The sequence below is a fragment of the Tenebrio molitor genome, chromosome 3, assembly GCF_963966145.1.
Source record: "Tenebrio molitor chromosome 3, icTenMoli1.1, whole genome shotgun sequence".
Taxonomy (NCBI): Eukaryota; Metazoa; Arthropoda; class Insecta; order Coleoptera; family Tenebrionidae; genus Tenebrio; species Tenebrio molitor.
In genome coordinates, this window is record NC_091048.1 from 25,185,977 (window position 1) to 25,202,096 (window position 16,120).

Below are 16,120 nucleotides of genomic sequence, written 5' to 3' on the forward strand. Positions count from 1 at the left end.
AACGCGTAATAACATTCACACTGGAATGTCTTCCGTTAGCAAAACGCATAGTGTATAGTGTATGTCTTTGCAGCTAAATGCCACGTTATTTTTTGCGACACCAAGAGATAAATACATATTAGGTACAATATTCATCTGCGGTAAAACTCATTTTGAAAACTGTCACAATTTAATTGACATTTATTTTGCAAAGGTATTTTTTTCGTTGCTATGATATGTTAGCAATGTTGCCGTGTTTCAAAACTGCTCCCCCACACTAAATTTCATCATATTTATAAAACACTGACGAAGAAACGGATTTTGAACGTATTCGTGAAAGGAATTTTTGGATATCTGTTGAGAGTTGACACATACAATTATGTTCCCACATCGATAACAGGATATTTTAGTTTTACAGGTAATTTAGTTGTAACTTCCAAAAGCTCTTGCGCGTTAACGAAAGGCCGAAAGCAAAAGAATTTTTTTCTTCATGTTACTTGATTACCTACTCTAAATTGTGTACCTTTTGAATTAAATAGTAATTGATGGTTTTCCTTCGATAAACGAGCAATGTGTGTTGCCTAACTTTGGTTTGCATTACTTGTTTTCATTTAAATTATGTAAAAATTTCACGACTTCTGAAATAAAATTAATGTGCATTATGGCACCAATGTTCTTTTTTTATCGCTCCTGTGGTTATTTGCGTTGGCAAATAATAATCTCTACATTCACAGCGAGGAGTGCTCTAAAGGAACGAGTTCGACAACATGTCTTGTGAAACGAGTGTAACATGCTATTTTTTCTACCTATTTGAGCTTCATTAATTTAATTTTAAAAAGTATAAAATAATTATCCAGTGACTTTTATTGTAATGGAATTGGGTTGGTATTGATGAAGCAATGTCATCATTTCATTGAAAATTAAATTTCAAATTGTCTCTCAAATGTTGTTACAATAAATCTACCCCCCTTAATAGTTTATTTTGATCCTACAACATGGATTAAGGTGCAAAACCAGCAAATGACATCACATTTAACACTGAAATTCGGTGTAACAAAATGCTCACTGTGACACCGAAATAGAAAAAATTCAATTTTGTATCATCCTTCTAGTGGTTATTGAATATGGGGTTGGTATTGGTAGTAAAATTACTGTCAGTAGTGTCTGTATCAAATATGATGTCAAAAATGAATTCGAATCCATGCTATAGAATCAAAATAAACTATTAAGGGGGTATAATCTTTTCAAAAATAAATTACTCCCTATGATTTAGGGATATTCGTTAGTAGGTTGCCATAAATTTGGTTAGGTTGGAGGTATGTGGTTTCTGGTGACAAACAAAAGATATCGTAACCGTAAGGCAGCGAATTTTTTGTAACAGTTGCATATGGCTCTATTTCTCGCTAGTGATGGATGTTTTTTCGTTTCACAATCAATTTTGGTTTCTGGCGGCATATTTACTTGGACTTAATCTCTCAATTCATAGTAACCAACCTTAACCATTCAAAATTACTTTTGAAAATTCTAATTACACACAACATGAAAAACGTTATTTCCCTAAAAGTTCGAATTCCAGAGAGTAATTTATTTTTGACACGAGAGTAGATTACTATTGTAACAACATTTGGGAGGCAATTTGAAATAAAATTTTTAGTGAAATGTTATTGCTTCATGAATAACAATCCTATGCCATTAAGTAAAATAAAAGTCACTGTAGATATTTATTTTATTTTTAATTAAAAAAAAAAATAATAATGAAGGGAAATAGAAAAAAATAGCATGTTACAGTTATGGACAATAAAAAATCGTACACTTTTTTTACATCGTACAATTTGGGTTTTTTGACATTGTGATTTATGCCAAACGTCTAGAAACAGACAATAGACTGTCTTGTTCAACTCGTGTAACAATATACCACGTGATTGTTGCTCACGTGAGCCCACGTGAGCAACAATTGCTGTTTGTGTTGGCAATAAAAAATTTTACTTGAAATTGGCAGGACACTGAATTGTACCTATAATTGTGTCAAAAATAAATTACCTAAGGTTGGTTACTATGAATTGAGAGATTAACTCCAACCTAACCAAATTTATGGCAACCTAGTAACGAATATCCCTAAATCCTAGGGAGTAATTTATTTTTGATATGATTATATCTCTGTTTATTTTATTGTCATGCTTGACAGCTGACATCCATTTCAAATTTAAACGTCTTGGTTTTGCAGAAATGTGTAATTTTCACATGTTTTTGCGTAAAATATTCTAACAAACGTAAAAATAAAACCTCAAAATTAATCTTTATCAAAATTTGTGTTAAGAGGACCTGGAAAAAATACTATTTTCTCCCATTTTTTATTGCGAGGGAACAGTCATTCGGATATTTTTTGTACATTTAACAGTAACAGAAGCTTAATCTTTGTTATCAAACAAGTTGATGATCGTAACAGTGCCTTGTATCAATTTTTAGATTCACTCTGTATCACATGTTTAATGTTTTTCAAATAGTGACCCACATAATGGAGCAATGTCATTGACACAAGTGCAACATTGCAACTTTCCTACAGAAATATTTAGCATACGCAACAAATGAAAATTGTTTGTTACTTAAGCTAGCTTCACACTGGTACGACCATGGAATGCGTCGGCAAAACAAAAAATATTTGTACTCATCTCAAAGGACACAGCCTCGAAATCCCATATAAAATCGCAACAAATCATCTTTGGACATAAATGCGCAGACATGTTGTGCATATCTGGTGTCACAATTTTAATCGTAATGGTGTGTCCACACCAGATTTTTTCTTACAACACGAACAGGCAACTGGTGCTGGTCAAACCAGACAACTGTGACTACTACGACAACCCCGCGTTTAAAGTGGTGCCAAATTTTGTACAAAGTCGGATGAACGTGGTCCCTCAAGCCAGACAGGTGGTTTTGATAGACAACCGTTTGAGGAAAGAACCTCCGTACTACAACACCTACCACACAACCTCACCCACTGTGAAACTCCCTGCGTCGTATTTCCCGAACATGACCCCAGCCAACATCATGGAGTTTCACTCGTCGGATCTCGAGTCCCACTCCCATGAAGAAGAGGAAGAAATCAAGATAGATTACGACAAGCTGTGGAAAGTGGGCGAAAGCCCCGCATCGAAGAGCGTGAAAGCTCTTCCAGATGTCTACGTTAAACATGAAGATGCCCCACCAATTGTTGACATGTTGAGCATGGAGCGGTCCGAATTGACTGAAGAAACTCACGATATGGAAAATGTGGAAATTCAGGAGAAATTTCTGAACGAGCCGCTCTCCCAGACGAAGGAGGTAATCATCGAGAGGATCACCACTCGACCAGAACCACCCTCCACAGTCAACCCCGCTCTTGCAATGTTCAAGCAAATCGACATCAAGCAGGTGAAGAAGGAAAATGCGAGAGTTGACCAAGAGAAAAGGCAGGCTTCAGAGGACCAGAAGAAGGAAGTGGGTCAGGTGGATTTGTCAACACTTGGTACTGTTGATGGTGCAACTAAATCTCAACCGGAAAAGGATTCTGCTGTTGAGAGTGTTGTAAGACAAGCCACGAATGTCGCTTTAGTGTAAACTATTCTTAATAAATTATTTATTGCAAAAGAGCTTAGATGTCATTTATTAAGTAATTGTCTGAAGAAATGCTAACTGTGGCAATGAAACAAGACTTGTATACAGAGTGAGTCAGTTAATTGGCCACATGAATACGTAATTGATTTTTTCTTCATTTTTCCGTATTCCCTGATTTTCCAAAAAAAAATGGTAAGTGTTGAAAGGCAATTCTTGGAGAGTTTGGTTTGAGGTAAAAATAAAATATCGAAGCGAATTTTGCCACCAGCGGGTGTATTGCACTGTTAAGTATGTCATATTGGTGCAATAACCTCGACCAAAGAGGAAAATAATTGCTGAAGAAATGTTTTTTAATAGAAATTTTGTAATAAACTGAAGCATTTGTTCTGATAATTCTTTAAGGATCATAAAAGCAATAAATATGAAATTATTTGTCTTACAAGAATTTATGAATACGTAATGTGCACCTGGTTTCAAGAAATCACAAAGAAGGCCAAAGTCCTTCACTGTTATTAATAAAAGTGCTTTTGAGAGGCTTCAAAGAGGCTTTTCGGCGTTGAGCATCACATCTGGTGGTGGTTGCCTTTGCGGTCGATTACAAAAGTCAAAAAATCTTGTGAAAACGAGAACTTTGACCAATTCCAGGCAAAACTGCTGACGGTTGCTCCTTTTGCCGCTATAAATACCGACGAATGTTGGCAAGTTTCACAGTGACAATCAATCCTTTTGCAATGCAAGTGTCTGGTGTCCTCCAAGTGTTAGTGCTCTGTGCCTTCGTGGCCTTCGCCCAATCGAAGATAGAAGACCTCTCGAAAAACTCTACGGACTCAGCCTCCGAAGCAATCGACCCAGCAGCGGCGCCGTCACCCGAAGACAACATCGACGCCATCCGCAAGAAGAAGTCGGCCACCACTACCCTCTGCGTAGAGATCAGACCCAGCGGTCCATACCAGCGGCCCTTCCAAATCTGCGAACCAGCCGAATCCAAATCGTACGCCCCAGCAGCCGCTCCCGCCACCCAGAGCTACTATCCCGCACCCACTTACGAAGAGGTCAAATCGGGCGCTCCCGCTACCAACAAGCCCGCCGCCGCCGCTTACGAGGCCCCCGCAAAAACTTATTCCGCCCCCGCCAAACCTACGTCAGCCCCGGCGTACGCTTCATCCAAGCCTTATGCCGTCCATTCACCATCCTCATACAGCTCAGTCTCTTACCGTTCCGAAGATGGGGGCGCAGAAGTGGCCGAAGCCGAAGATATAGAAGAAGAAGAACATTCTGAAGAAACATTGGAACATATGGCTAGGGCAGCGGGGCAAGAATATGGACTTCCTATGACTTACATCCAACCAGGGCCTAAGCACAAGGCGAAGAAGGGACACAACGGATTGGTCATCACCTGTCAACCCTCTTTAGCTGGATACGCCGCCACTATGCCCAGCCACGGAGGTGGCGGCTACGGAGGTGGTGGTTACGGAGCTGGAGGTGGATATGGAAGCTCTTACGCCGCCGGGTACAGATCAGCGTCTGGACGATCATACAACAGGTACCCCAGTTATGGTCCAGGTCCGGCACCGTCATACAAAGCCCCAGTTTACAAGGTACAAGCTCCATCTTACTCTTATAAAGCTCCGGCTCCCGCATACGGCGCCCCCGCCTATCCAGCTCCGATGTATAGACCGGCCTACAGCGCACCAGCCCCCAAACCGGTTTACAGCGCCCCAGCACCATCTTACAGCGCTCCGGCACCATCTTACAGTGCCCCAGCTCCATCTTACAGTGCACCAGCTCCCAAACCAGTTTACAGCGCTCCAGCACCATCTTACAGCGCTCCATCCCACAAGCCAGTTTACAGCGGTCCTGCGCCATCTTACAGTGCACCAGTTCCTAAACCAATGTACAGCGCTCCAGCCCCGAAGCCTGTTTACAGCTCTCCAGCTCCATCTTATAACGGTGCGGCACCATCTTATAGTGCCCCGCCACCATCTTACAGCGCTCCGGCACCATCTTACAGCGCCCCAGCACCATCTTACAGCGCCCCAGCACCGTCTTACAGCGCTCCAGCTCCATCTTACAGCGCCCCAGCTCCAGTTTATAGCGCACCAGCCCCGAAACCAGTTTACAGCGCCCCAGCCCCGAAACCAGTTTACAGCAACGCCCCAGCACCATCTTACAGCGCCCCAGCTCCATCTTACAGTGCTCCGGCTCCACAGCCAATGTACAAACCTGTTTACGCTCCTGCACCAGCTCCTGCCCCGGCTTATTCACCACCACCACCACCAACTTACAGTGCCCCACCTGCTAAACCAGCTTATGGTCCCCCACCACCACCTTCTCCATCCTACGGTCCTCCACCAAAACCTCACAGTCCCCCTGCTGCTCCTTCCTATAATCCTCCAGGTACTTATCGTGCAGCTGAGGAAACAGTAGATGCCGAACTTACAACTCACGTACCCTCGACTCACAATGAAAAAGAAGTACACACGTTGGAAACGATGAAGAAAATTGCAGAAGCAAGAGCAGCGTCGCATGAGATGGTTGAGGGGGAGCACGACAAGGTCAAGATGGCCCCCGCAGAATGGGGCGCGAAGAACGAAGAGGGCATACAAGAGATGAGAGGTGCTGAAAATGTTAGTCATGAAGAGAACCTCGGCGAAAACAAAGTTTAAAATTTTATTGTAATGACGGACGTACTAAAAATAATTTTGTAACTTTGTAATGAGTGATATTTAATAAAAAATAATGAATACCTACTAGAATTTTTTTTCTTTTACAAATGTTATAATATAATAAATGAAGGTAGGTATCTAGATGACACAATTAGAGGGTCAGATATAACATGGTCCAAAATTATTCAAATATTTAATTAAATAAATAGACGGAAGTTTTACTGATAGCGAAAGAAAAAGGTCTACGGAGGAAAAAAGAAAAAAATTATGAATTTTACCATGTTACCTTCTAAGTAAAACATTATATGAAGACATTAAGTAGGTTAATAATTCATATAATATAATTAGTTCTGATTTCTTTCTTAGGGAAATTATTGTGATGAAGGTGTTGATTCATAGATAAAAATAAAGCTCCTTGCACACTTAAATCAGTAGGGTTTAGCAATAGAAATACCATAGCTCATAATGTAGGAAGATTTTAGACTGCTTCTTTTTCTTTGCCTACAAATCAGTCGAGCCTTGTAAGTCGAAACAGTCTTCTGGCACTGGTGTTAAAACGCTTACCAAAAAATGTCAAATTCCTTGGTTACGTTAGTAATAAAAATTTTGTCCCAACCCAATTCTTTCTTAGACTTTTTTGCTGAAATACGTTTTAGAAATTGGCATGGTCGTGAAAATAATAATAATTAGACATCTTAACAATATAACTACTCGCTCCACATGGTAATAGGTAAAAAATGTATAAAAATGAAAAACATTATTTAACTTAGAAGCTTTTAATTGAATAAAAATATAATTTCACAATTGAATGCCCATTTATAAAATATCACATTTATTATTATTATTCTGCTTTCACAACTTTTAACATCAAACCTTTTTTGCTTTGCAAGAATAATGAAGATGGCTCTAAGTTTAGTGGTACTGGAGTAGAATCAGTTCTTTCAATCACAAAGTCTTTAATAACGTAAGCGAGAGCCAATTTACTAACTAATTGAGCAAATCTCTCACCTAAAAATGATTTAAGATAGTTAAATTCTAATTAATAAGTTCATTTCTTACCGATGCAGACTCTTGGACCTTCTCCAAAAGGCATAAAAGTATATGGTATTAAGTCTCCCTTATTTTCATCACTGAATCGTTCCGGATCGAATTTTTCTGGATTCGGATAATATTCCGGATCGTAATGGAGTCCAACAAGAGGAATAAGAATAGAAGTACCTTTCTCTAGTGTAAGTCCAGTTTCTTCAAAAGTGTAACTGTCAGCTGTCTCTCGATTTAAAAATGTTGTCAAAGGATATTTTCTGTGAGTTTCTACAAAAACACATTAGTCGTTGTTACTATTGAAGAAAGAGTTTTAACCTTTCAAAACCATGTCCAGATATTTCATCTTATGAAGAACTTCGTATGTGAAGTCTCCATTTTCGTCACAGTTTTCTCTCAGTTCTTGTCTCAACCGATCTTGGACGTGTGGGTTAATAGCAAGTTCGTACAGAACAAATGAAAGTGTCATGGCAGTAGTTTCGTTTCCAGCCGAAAAGAATGTAACAGCTTGCGCTGCCATCTTGATGTCATCTGCAACCATCAATTAAACAACTGCTACAACAGTAGATTTAGACAAACCAAATTTGTACTTGTCAGCAAACGTTTCGTTCTTCTTCAGATTGTAGAGCAAGTCGATCAAATCATTTCTCACAATATTTAGCTTCTTCCTCTCTTTTATAGTTTTGTCAAAAACGTCGATCAAATAATTTGTGGCCGTTTTATCGGTGAACGTCAACCTGAATATAGTGATAAGCTTCGGCATGAAGAAGAAACTGAAAACTGAAATATTCCTAACGAGCGAATTTTGATCCAGCAGGCGTGCGGCCATTTTCATGATTTCTGAATTATCATCCTTGAGACAGTTGGAATTGATTCCGAAAGCGCACGACGAAATTACATCCACTGTAAACTTCTTGAACACGTTTTTGATCTCCACTATTTGCCCATCATGTTCACTCAAGCAAGATTTTAATTCATTTGAACATTCTTTTATTAGAGGCAACATCAGTTTCATTTTTCCCGAAGTAAACACAGGTGTGATTTTTGTCCGCAGATTCCTCCATGTCGCGTCCTTGGCACTGAAGAGGGTGTGGAAAGCGATCGGATCTATCTTTTCGTTAGAACCGACTGGTCGGTTGACGAACTTGTCGAAGTCTTTGACCAAAATCTTTTTCAACAGTTCTGGACTTCGCACCATCAGTGTTGGTTGATTGAAAACGTAGATTCCTACATATGGAGTCTTGTATTTTCTGTAGATTTCACGAACTCTCTCCGAGAAGTGTTGTTTTCGTAATACCACGTTGTAGAAACTTCCAAAAAATAGAAACGGCTTGTCGTACGGGATGCCTTTAGACACCCAATAGTTGTTACTTTTCACGAAAAAGTAGTAAATCAGCAACAACAAACACGATAAATAAATGACGAACATCTGAAATTAATTGAATTAAACACAACAAAAATTTCACTTTGTACCGTTGCACTACCTTAAACCTTAATTATGTTTTTTTTTTTTAATTTTTAAAATATTCAATCACTTTCACTATGCGACCACGAGATGTGTTAGGACAGAACTGATTTCAGTTCGATGTTTTATTCTATTTTTATATGCAATATCTCCTATCAAGTGCATGATTATGTTAAAACTACAAATATCGATAAGGCGTATGTTTTGTAAACAACTCTGGCTTGCAATATTTTCTAATACATTTAAACCAGCCCAAAATTGTCACTTTTTTTAACCAGTTATTATTCAAAATATGATATTTTTTTCCATTTTTAATATTCTCAGTGGATACTTTGCATACAGTGGATATTTTGAAAAAAGAATTTAATTCATGCCTTACATAACATAGATAAACTAGATTAAAATTATACGAGATTAGTTCAAAGTATCACATCTAATATCATGTTGATAATTTATCTTGTTACCTCAGCATGATAAGTAGGCAGCTACAACTGAGCAGTTTTTATTTTGCTAAATAACGTTCAACTCTACAGTGATAAGTATTTTTACATTCTAGTCAATTCACTATTACGTGCATAAAATGTGTTTTCACAAATTGAAAAGGGATCAAACTACATATACCATTAAATGATAAAATTACGATTTAATTTTTTTTTTCTTTTAATAATTATGGTGCTACCAGTAAGTCAAATTATCTTTCTTTTCTATATGTTAGTTTTGTCACCAAGAGGTTTAGGACAGCTTTAGTCATAAAATTGGAATTACTCTTCGGATAGAAGACTTAGCATTGGAATCCATTCAAAATATAAAATATCGGGGTGTGATATGAATTGCTAAAGTGCCAACGACAATTTTTAGCATCATACACAAAAAAGGCATAATATAAATTAGGTCTTGTCGGTATAAGTTGGCATATGGTCATTTGGCCCAAAACATTGTGTTGGTACGTAGTTAATATATGTATACAGGGTGTTTTCGAAGTTGAGGCGTTCCTTGTAACACGAGGTACTATACATTATTCTTAAGAATTTTAGCCTAAATCTTCTTTGTAAAATGTTTGTATTCACGGAGATAATTGATTGTATATTTTTATTGTTTTCTAAAATTTTGAGTCCGGTCCTGTTTATTTCTCCGCTGTACTAGATTAATAATTGACGTGGCCCAGGATGGTGTCTTTCTGGAAATCGCTCTGCATAGTCTCTGGACACCGCAGCTGCATTCTGATAACGTGATAACATTGCCCATACATTAGCAACATCTGTGAGCTCATTATTTTCGTAATGATAAAGCCATTTCGACTAATTAGATGACAACTCTGACAGTATTTTTGATTAACGTCCATGCTCTTTTGATTTTTTTTTGTCAGTTCTAATTTCTAACAAATCAGCGCAAATTTGAGCAGGACCGGTTTCAAAAATTGCAAAAAAATTAACTTATTGTATATTCATTGCCGTACACATTTTACTAAGGTGATTTTGGCTAAAACTCTTTAGAACAACTCATACTATCACATGTTAAAAGGAACGCCTCAACTTCGAAAACACCCTGTATATTTATTTTGTTCAAATGATATTTTTTTCCCACTTGTAGCTAAAGATAATGTTAGAAATATCGCAGGACGGCTAAAACAAATTGTGGAAAGAAAAAGTAATGGCTTAATTAGCAAATAGGAGAAGATAACAAAGGGCAAAATTGAGAAAAGCACGATAAACAACAACAAAGTTACTATAGATACTTTTCTACAAGAATCTATTTCTTTTATTAATCCCAAAAATAAACAACTTAAAGAAACATTTTTACATTTTATAATTAGTGCCGAAAACAATGTTTCTTTAAAAGTATCAAATCAAAATCCCTAATAGTGAGTTGACTAAAATTAAAATAAACACTTGTCATTGTTTACAGTTAACTACGAACATTACTTAACAAAATAAAAGCTGCTCAATGGTACTTAACTAAAAATATAACGTAATCTACGTTGTCATGTGGAAATTTTAACTGGAATAAAATTCGTAACTTGGACATAGGCAATTTCGTATCTTATCGTAACTTTTTTCAAAAGCCTTGATTGCCTTTTACCTTCTTGCTAAAGAAGTGCGTAAAGAGAACAGCATCCGCATTTACCACCCATTAGCCAAAATACCATAAGAGTAGTCTAATAAGTGTAACTTTTTAACTCAGATTTTTATGTCTAGTTTTCTTAGTCATTTTCCTATTTTCTATGCACTATTTTTCAACAAAAACCCGTATTTCAACTAAAACATCAAAAACAACGTATTATTTGACTTTTTACCTTGATTTTTAACCCCCTTTTTCTTACTCAGATTTTCCTAAAAAATGAGTCAATTTTCAAGTTTTAATCGTTAAAGTTTGTTGAGTTTGAAAAACAGCCCATTGAGGTCTTTTCAAAAAAACAAAAATTGGGAAAATACCCTGTTTTTTATGATTTCTTAAAAAATGTGGTTATATTCAAGCAGGATCGTAATTACGTGATCCATCTCCTCTCTGCGTCGAGGACAGATGGACCGCCTTTACGGAGGAGAGATGGACCAAGGGTTTCTTATGTGTTTTTCATAGCAGATATTCTACATTTTATATTAGTAAGACAAGTGCGCCAAAACGAGGGGAGTGAACTGCAAAAAAATTGTAAAATGCAGTAAATGCAGTGAGTAATGGGCGATGGAAGTGAATGAAGCTACCAAAGCATTTAGTATACCTAAATCAACGCTAGTGAGTAGAATGAAATCAAATAATTTAGTTAAGAAACGTTATCTCGGACCAGATTAATAATTAATACAGAAAAAAAATAGCCACTCGCATTAAAAAGTTACAAAAAAGTCATTGGTCCATCTCACCTACACAGTGGAGGAGAGATGGACTTTTACACGTCAGAATATATAATTTTTTTACGTATGTTCAAATGAATGGATTTATGTTTTGTTACGTTTATAAGTAGGCTTAAACTATGTACGGGGTCATTATAAATGTTTGTAAAAACTAGTGGGCGTAGCGGCGCACCTAAAGCATAGCACACAGTCACCTACGATGGGACAATCATTTATAATGACCCAGTATTATTTTAAATAGATTTTATATTTTGAATTTTCTCAAGTATAATAATTTTATTCGGAATCGTATTGTAATATGCACATTCCTAACCTTATACGAGGGCGGAAAGTTAACCAATCCTTTTTATCTTTACTTCCCTCTCTTGGTCAGTAATAGGCCACTTTCCGCCCTATTATAAGGTTTTTCCAGTGGCGTACTTACTGACAGTCGAAAAACAGTAGAAATGAAACTGCATCAAATTCATTGTTTATTTCCTAAAAATGTAATGATTTCGAATAAAATAGTATAAAAACCTCGGGAATTTGTGTCATTCCTGTTTCGAGCATTAGTTCACCTCGGCTACGCCTTGGTAAACTATCTTAGCTCTCGACAGGAACGAAACACCTCGGTATGTAATCTACTATTACAGTCCATTTTCTAAAAAGTGGCCCATCTCTCCCGTAAGGGATGCATATTACTATCGACTTGCGATTTGCCAAGAAAGAAACATACTACGATCCCCCACGAAAACCTCACAGTCGTCCTGCTGCTCTTTCTCCAGGTACTGTTGAAAGGTAAATAATTAGATAACTCCTCGCTCCACATGGCAACAGGTAAAAAATGCAATTATTTAACTTTAAATCCTTTAATTGAATAAAAATATAAATTCACAATTGAATAAAAATAAAAATTCACAATTGAATTAAAATAAAAATTCACAATTGAATAAAAATAAAAATTCACAATTGAATTAAAATTTATAAAATATATAAATTGTGTTAGTATGTTTCTGCTTTTACAACTTTTAATATCAAACCTCTTCTGTTTTGCAAGAATAATGAAGTTGGCTCCAAATCTAATGGTACTGGAGTAGAATCAGTTCTTTCAAACACAAAGTCTTTAATAATGTAAGCCAGAGATAATTTACTAACTAACTGAGCAAATCTCTCACCTAAAATTGTTTTAAATTAGTTAGATTCTACTGAATATGTTCACTTCTTACCAACGCAGACTCTGGGACCTTCTCCAAAAGGCAGGAAAGTATAAGGTATTATGTTTGCCTTGTTTTTGTCATTGAATCGTTCCGGATCGAATCTTTCCGGATTCGGATAATATTCCGGATCGTGATGGAGTCCAGCAAGAGGGACCAAAATAGAAGTACCTTTCTCTAGTGTAAGTCCAGTTTCTTCAAAAGTGTAACTGTCAGCTGTCTCTCGATTTAAAAATGTTGTCAAAGGGTATTTTCTGTGACTTTCTGCAAGAACACATTAGACGTTGCTATTACTGAAGAAGTGTTGTAACCTTTCAAAACCATTTCTAGATATTTCATCTTGTGAAGAACTTCATATGTGAAGTCTCCATTTTCGTCACAGTTTTCTCTCAGTTCTTGTCTCAACCGATCTTGGACGTCTTGGTTAAGAGCAAGTTCGTACAAAAGAAATGAAAGTGTCATGGCAGTGGTGTCGTTTCCAGCCGAAAAGAATGAAATAGCTTGTGCTGCCATCTTGGTATCATCTACAACCACCAGTTAAACAACTGCAATAACTGTAGATTTAGACAAACCGAATTTGTAATTGTCCGCTAACGTCTCGTTCTTCTTCAGATTGTGGAGCAAGTCGATCAAATCATTTCTCACAATATTTAGCTTCTTCCTCTCTTTCATGGCTTTGTCAAAAACATCGATCAAATATCTTGTAGCCGTTTTATCGGCGAACGACAACCTGAAGAAATCGACAAGCTTCGGCATGAAGAAGAAACAGAAAACTGAAATGTTCCTGACGAACGATTGTAGATCCACCAGGCGTGAGGCCATTTTCATGATTTCTGAATTATCATCCCTGAGACAATTCGAATTGATTCCGAAAGCGCACGACGAAATTACATCCACTGTAAACTTCTTGAAAACATTTCTGATCTCTACTGTTTGCCCATCATGTTCATTCAAGTAAGATTTTAATTCCTTTGAGCATTCCTTCATCAGAGGCAACATCAGTTTCATTTTTCCCGAAGTGAAAACGGGTGTGATTTTTGGCCGCAGATTCCTCCATGTTGCGTCTTTGGCACTGAAGAGGGTGTGGAAAGCGATCGGGTCTACCTTTTCGTTAGTAGCGATGGGTCGGTTGACGAACTTGTCAAAGTCTTTTACCAAAATCTTTTTCAACAGTTCTGGACTTCGCACCATCAATGTTGGTTGATTGAAAACGTAGATTCCTACATATGGAGTCTTGTATTTTCTGTAGATTTCACGAACTCTCTCCGAGAAGTGTTGCTTTCTGGATACTACTTTGTAGAAATTTCCAAAGAATAGAAACGGTTTTTCGTACGGGATGCCTTTAGACACCCAATAGTTGTTACTTTTCACGAAAAAGTAATAAATCAGCAACAACAAACACGATAAATAAATGACGAACATCTGAAATTAATTGAATTAGACACAACAAAAATTTCACTTTGTACCGTTGCACTACCTTAATTATGTTTTTTTTTTAATTTTTAAAATATTCAATCACTTTCACTATGCGACCACGAGATATGTTAGGACAGAACTGATTTCAGTTCGATGTTTTATTCTATTTTTATATCCAATATTTCCTATCAAGTGCATGATTATGTTAAAGCTACAAATATCGATAAGGCGCATGTTTTGTAAACAATTCTGGCTTGCAGTATTTTCTAATACATTTAAACCAACCCAAAATTGTCACTTTTTTAACCAGTTATTATTAAAAATATGATATTTTTTTCCATTTTTAATATTTAATTTAATTTAATTCATGCCTTTCATAACATAGATAAATTAGATTAAAATTCTACGATCTTGTTACGTAGGTAGCTACAACTGAGCAGTTTTTATTTTGCTAAATAACGTTCAACTCTACAGTGATAAGTATTTTTACATTCTAGTCAATTCACTATTACGTGCATAAAATGTGTTTTCACAAATTGAAATTAAATAGTAAAAGTACGTACGGTTTAATTTTTTTTAAATTTTTTCATTTATGGTCCAACTGTAAAATTATCTTTTGTTTTCTGTGAGTTGGTTTTACACCAAGAAGTTTAGGACATTTTTGGTTATGAAACTGGAATGACTCTTCAGATGGAAGATTTAACATTCGAATCCGTTTAAAATGGGCGTGATATAATTGGTAAAGTATCAACGATAATTTTTAGAATCCCACACGTAGATGTAGATGTAGATACATTGTTGCCAACTGATCATTTGAAGAAACCCCAAGAAATTGTGTTGGTACGTACTTAATATACAGGGCATTTCACGAATGATAATGAGTCCGGCGGAATTGAAGATGCAACCCACAATAGCTTTCCCAAAAACTCTTCGTTTTTTCACAATTTCATGAGCTTGAGGACGAGCTTCTAGGATTGGTGAGATTGAAAACTTTATAACTCAGTTATGTGAGCTACAGGAAATTTTATTTTAGTCATCTTGGAGCCTCTTTTGCTGTTGGTACATGCATTTATTCAATGGGGACAGACTGTATATATATTTTTTTTAATATTGCTTTTAGGTCAAGAATTTGCACAGTTTTTGATTAAACCGGTCATCGCTTACGCAAATTATTGGTTAAAATTTTAAAAAAAGCAACAGTGATGGTTAAATAAATTTACTTTTGTTAAGTGATGATTTTGATATGTACCACATAGAGCTAAAGATATTATTGAAGAAATATCGCTGAAGAAAGAATTTAAAAAAACTGGAAAGAAAAATTAACATGATGTAATTAGCAAATGGGACAAAGTAACAAAGGACAAAAATCGAGAAAAGCGCGATATACAATGCAGTAACTGGAGATACTTTTCCACAAAAATCCTAACTTCTTGTAGAAATCTGAAAAATAAACAATTCATAGAAGCCTTTATATTTTCAAATTAAATTGTCGAAAGTAATGTTTTTTAAAAGAATTTGACAAAATAAAAATCCCTAACAGTGAGTCGGCTAAAATGAAAATAAACAATTACATTATCACTGTTTGCAGTTAATTGCGAAGATTGCGTAGCAAAGTAAAAGCTGTTCAATAATAATAGATAATCATCTTGACGAGCTAAAAATATAACTAAGAAACACTATAATTATCTGTCAACGTTGTAATCTACGTTGTTATGCATGATTAAATTTTTTTTCAAAATTGAACCAATTTATTAACAATACTAAAAATAGAAAACAATATTTTATGCTCGATTATACAGGGTGGTCCCGATATAACCTGCCAGAAGAAATCCAGTAATAGGTGACGATGAGTAGAACTCATACACAAAAAAAGTTTCTACTAAAAGTCTTTTCGTTTTCGAGATAAAAATAATTGAAAAT

At 36.3% G+C, this 16,120-nt stretch overlaps 3 protein-coding genes across 3 annotated transcripts; 2 read left to right on the forward strand and 1 right to left on the reverse strand.

Moving 5' to 3' along the window:
* Positions 1-2,586: 2,586 nt before the first annotated feature.
* Positions 2,587-3,597, forward strand: LOC138127237 (uncharacterized). The gene has a single exon (XM_069043151.1). It carries the CDS (start codon positions 2,719-2,721, stop codon positions 3,574-3,576), a length of 858 nt encoding a protein of 285 aa, XP_068899252.1. The 5' UTR covers positions 2,587-2,718; the 3' UTR covers positions 3,577-3,597.
* A 697-nt stretch (positions 3,598-4,294) lies between these two features.
* Positions 4,295-6,317, forward strand: LOC138126479 (uncharacterized). Its single transcript, XM_069042235.1, has one exon. The coding sequence runs from the start codon at positions 4,305-4,307 to the stop codon at positions 6,237-6,239; it is 1,935 nt and encodes a 644-aa protein (XP_068898336.1). The 5' UTR covers positions 4,295-4,304; the 3' UTR covers positions 6,240-6,317.
* Positions 6,318-6,996: 679 nt separating this feature from the next.
* Positions 6,997-14,319, reverse strand: LOC138126600 (uncharacterized). The gene is made up of 8 exons (XM_069042395.1): positions 13,357-14,319; positions 13,096-13,308; positions 12,797-13,048; positions 12,576-12,745; positions 7,860-8,709; positions 7,599-7,811; positions 7,299-7,550; positions 6,997-7,247 (listed from the first exon to the last, which is right to left on the reverse strand). Exons 1-8 carry the CDS (start codon positions 14,204-14,206, stop codon positions 7,081-7,083), a joined length of 2,967 nt encoding a protein of 988 aa, XP_068898496.1. The 5' UTR covers positions 14,207-14,319; the 3' UTR covers positions 6,997-7,080.
* Positions 14,320-16,120: the final 1,801 nt, after the last annotated feature.

Coding starts and splice junctions, on each gene's coding strand:
- LOC138127237 (XM_069043151.1), top strand. CDS start 2,719: ATGTTGTGCATATCTGGTGTCACAATTTTAATCGTAATGGTGTGTCCA.
- LOC138126600 (XM_069042395.1), bottom strand. CDS start 14,206: ATGTTCGTCATTTATTTATCGTGTTTGTTGTTGCTGATTTATTACTTT. Junction 13,309..13,356: donor AGCGGACAATTACAAATTCG/GTTTGTCTAAAT, acceptor TGGTGGTTGTAG/ATGATACCAAGATGGCAGCA. Junction 12,746..12,796: donor AGGTCCCAGAGTCTGCGTTG/GTAAGAAGTGAA, acceptor AAACAATTTTAG/GTGAGAGATTTGCTCAGTTA.
- LOC138126479 (XM_069042235.1), top strand. CDS start 4,305: ATGCAAGTGTCTGGTGTCCTCCAAGTGTTAGTGCTCTGTGCCTTCGTG.